Source organism: Nicotiana sylvestris, chromosome 2 (genome assembly GCF_000393655.2).
Source record: "Nicotiana sylvestris chromosome 2, ASM39365v2, whole genome shotgun sequence".
Lineage (NCBI taxonomy): Eukaryota > Viridiplantae > Streptophyta > Magnoliopsida > Solanales > Solanaceae > Nicotiana > Nicotiana sylvestris.
Window position 1 is genome coordinate 14,154,338 of NC_091058.1, and position 2,792 is coordinate 14,157,129.

At 41.6% G+C, this 2,792-nt stretch overlaps 1 protein-coding gene across 1 annotated transcript; it reads right to left on the bottom strand.

Annotated features, from left to right (window-relative positions):
• Positions 1 to 563: 563 nt before the first annotated feature.
• LOC104216943 (zinc finger protein CONSTANS-LIKE 2) lies at positions 564 to 2,519 on the bottom strand. The gene is made up of 3 exons (XM_009767074.2): positions 2,097 to 2,519; positions 1,458 to 2,005; positions 564 to 1,100 (listed from the first exon to the last, which is right to left on the bottom strand). The coding sequence occupies exons 1-3, from the start codon at positions 2,407 to 2,409 to the stop codon at positions 741 to 743; spliced, it is 1,221 nt and encodes a 406-aa protein (XP_009765376.1). The 5' UTR covers positions 2,410 to 2,519; the 3' UTR covers positions 564 to 740.
• Positions 2,520 to 2,792: the final 273 nt, after the last annotated feature.

Below are 2,792 nucleotides of genomic sequence, written 5' to 3' on the forward strand. Positions count from 1 at the left end.
ATTATACTGAAGAAGAATCTGGGACAAATACTAGTTGAGAGAGAGGCCCTGGACCAAAAGCAGATATTGATAAACATTATATGTCATTCAAAAAGAGTAAGTTCCAACGAAAAGATTACCCCCGTGGAAAGCAAAAAGCAGAAAGTAGAACTGAACTTCAATGATATTGCACCAGCTCACAATTTCACACACAGCCACTGAGCATCCAGAGGTTGTTGGCAATTGTGTTTTTCCCATTACTTGTGGCTGCACTGAACTCTTCTTAATGTGGAAAAGTTAGCTGCAGTCAATTCTTCTTTTCCTTTTTCTTTTTCCCTTTAGGCATCTGGTATCTAAATTTGTGCAGGGTAGGTTCACCAAAAGGTTTTCCATTAACCCGAGACCTCTGATTAGGGAGACAAATATCTCATCTATTCCATCCGCTCCTTGGTGATACTGCAGTCAATTCTTTTCTTGTTGCAGAACTAGTACTTTTTGTCTTGTTGGGTCAATCTTTTACACTGGAGGGGCTTTTTCTTTACTTTCTACTCAGAAAAATTGCACGTATTGACTGCAACACGGTCTACAAGGAAGATCTCTCTTTACATATACAACAATGCAGAGAATTTAACAAAATCCTCTGTGGAAAACTACTTTAGTACATTTCTCATTATTCAATAGCTAGTTAGATTGATAATGATGTAAGGTACAATATTAATATTAGGTTTAGGGACTTGTAGTTGATCTTCTCTTTGCTGCATTCAGAATGAAGGGACAATTCCATAACTGCTATCTGCAATTAATTGTGTGGAGAACATCTGGTCTACTTCAGCCTCTACATCTGTTCTTTTCGCGAATCGACCTTTGATTCTTGGCCTTGTTTCTGCGTACGCTTTCCTTGAAGCATACCTTATGGTTTTCTCAAATTTACGGTTCTTTTTCTTCTCTCTGTATCTAAGGACTCTGGCTTCCCTGTCCATTGGAGTAAGCTGGGTAGGCATTTGAATCGGAGGGCCTGAGAAGAGGTCAATGGTCCCTTTTGGAGGTCGTGGGTGGGAGTTTGAAGTTTCACTAAGTGCAGATTCTGGAACAACACTAACATCCATGGACGACATCGAAACCTGATAATACATACAGATAAGAGTGTAAGTTTTATACAATGGCAATGTAAAGAATTTATATCAGCACAATTTAACTGATTATTGAAAGAGCAGCGAATCTTTGTTAAAGGTTTATGGTACAAAAGTTTTAGTGGCCTGTTTAAGATAAGAAAAGATAGTTACAGTAGCAAAAGTTGGGCAGCTAAAATGAAAAATCCTCTATTGAAAAAGCATGAATAAATCAGAAGCACTAAACAATCTCTTAAAAAAGTTGACTATGAAAATTTAGTAGTATCTCCGTAAGACAACTCATGAATTTAATCAAAGTGCATCTAATTGCCTGAAATGAGATACATGAATATAGTGAAGAAAACTTACACTGTGACTCATAGAAGCAGGGTAACCATATCCTGTGTTAGAGTTGTCATACTCCATTCCCAGCTGAAAACTCAGGTGGTGATTTTGCTGTTGTTGTTGGTGGTGTTGTTGTTGCTGTTGGTGGTAGAGAATCATAGATTTCCCATGTCCGCCCTGAACTGGCACCACGCTATCTCCTCCGTAGTTCTTCTGAGGAACAGAGTAATGTTGTTGCTGCTGATTAACACTGTATTGATCATTAAACTGACTATCCCCTCCATACTCCGCAAGATCCAAGTATTCATCCACTACTTCCCCACCAAACAACATCCCATAGTTACTTTGGTTGTTATTGTTGTTATTAATGTTCTTGTTGTTGTTCTTAACAGGAGGATTCAGCAATAACCATGAAGCTGCTTCATCTTCATCTTCTTCATCTATTGTCGTATCATCTGCACCCTGAGTCAAACTCAAGAACCTATCATCCTCCGTTGCATCCCCCTCGGGGCCACCAATCATCAAAGTACCACCGCCAAGGGTGTCAACAGCTGGAGGACCATACAGGGTACCTGCATAACATATTTAGGATTTAAATTTTATGGATTATAAGGTTTTTTGAAAATCTTTGTATCTGTGCTCGACTTCAATTAAAGGCATTACCTGGAATAGGGATAATTGGGACACGGTGGTGACGGCGTGCCAAGGGGTTAGCAGAATGGATATCAGCGTCGCAGGAGGCACAAAGCGAGGCAGCATCCGCCTTGCAAAGAAAGGCTGCAGGAGCACGCTCACAGGCCTCGCAAACCCAAACGCGCTCATGACGTGAAGCCACAAGGTTTGCTGCATGTATGCGGGCGTCACAGCCCGCACACAAATAGGCGGAATCCGCTCTGCAGTAAACGGTACATGCAGCAGACCGGCAAGTGTCACACACCCTTGCCCAGTTGTTGCTGCTGTTCTCCTTTTTCAACATTGAACTAATTTTTGGCTTATTTTTTCTTGTTGTTGCTCTCTATTTTCTGTTGTATAACTTTGTACTTCTGAGTACTGAAGTTGTAGCAGGTACGCTGTGGACTTAAGAGGCACTGTGAAATATGAAGGGGGAAGGAGGGAAAATAACAGTAGGCAACTACCAAGTGGGAAGAGAATCCTCGGGCGGCACGTGGAATGAAGTTAATGGCTAGGAAAAGTTGTTTCATTATCTTGTGGTGGCTGGTGATTCTGGTGGGGCCGGATGGTGGGGACAGGCAACAAGGAGGTTGAAACAAGTGGGTCCACGGGGCTTTTGGCTTTTGGAATCAATTGAGGTGGGAGAGCTTTGTCCAAGAGATTGCCATTTAAGGGGAGTCTATAGTC

Bases quoted from the DNA above. Each gene is read 5' to 3' on its own strand.
- LOC104216943 (XM_009767074.2), bottom strand. From the start codon at position 2,409: ATGTTGAAAAAGGAGAACAGCAGCAACAACTGGGCAAGGGTGTGTGAC. The intron at 2,006-2,096 runs GTAATGCCTTTA...TATGTTATGCAG, and splicing joins CCCAATTATCCCTATTCCAG to GTACCCTGTATGGTCCTCCA. The intron at 1,101-1,457 runs GTAAGTTTTCTT...ATGTATTATCAG, and splicing joins CTGCTTCTATGAGTCACAGT to GTTTCGATGTCGTCCATGGA.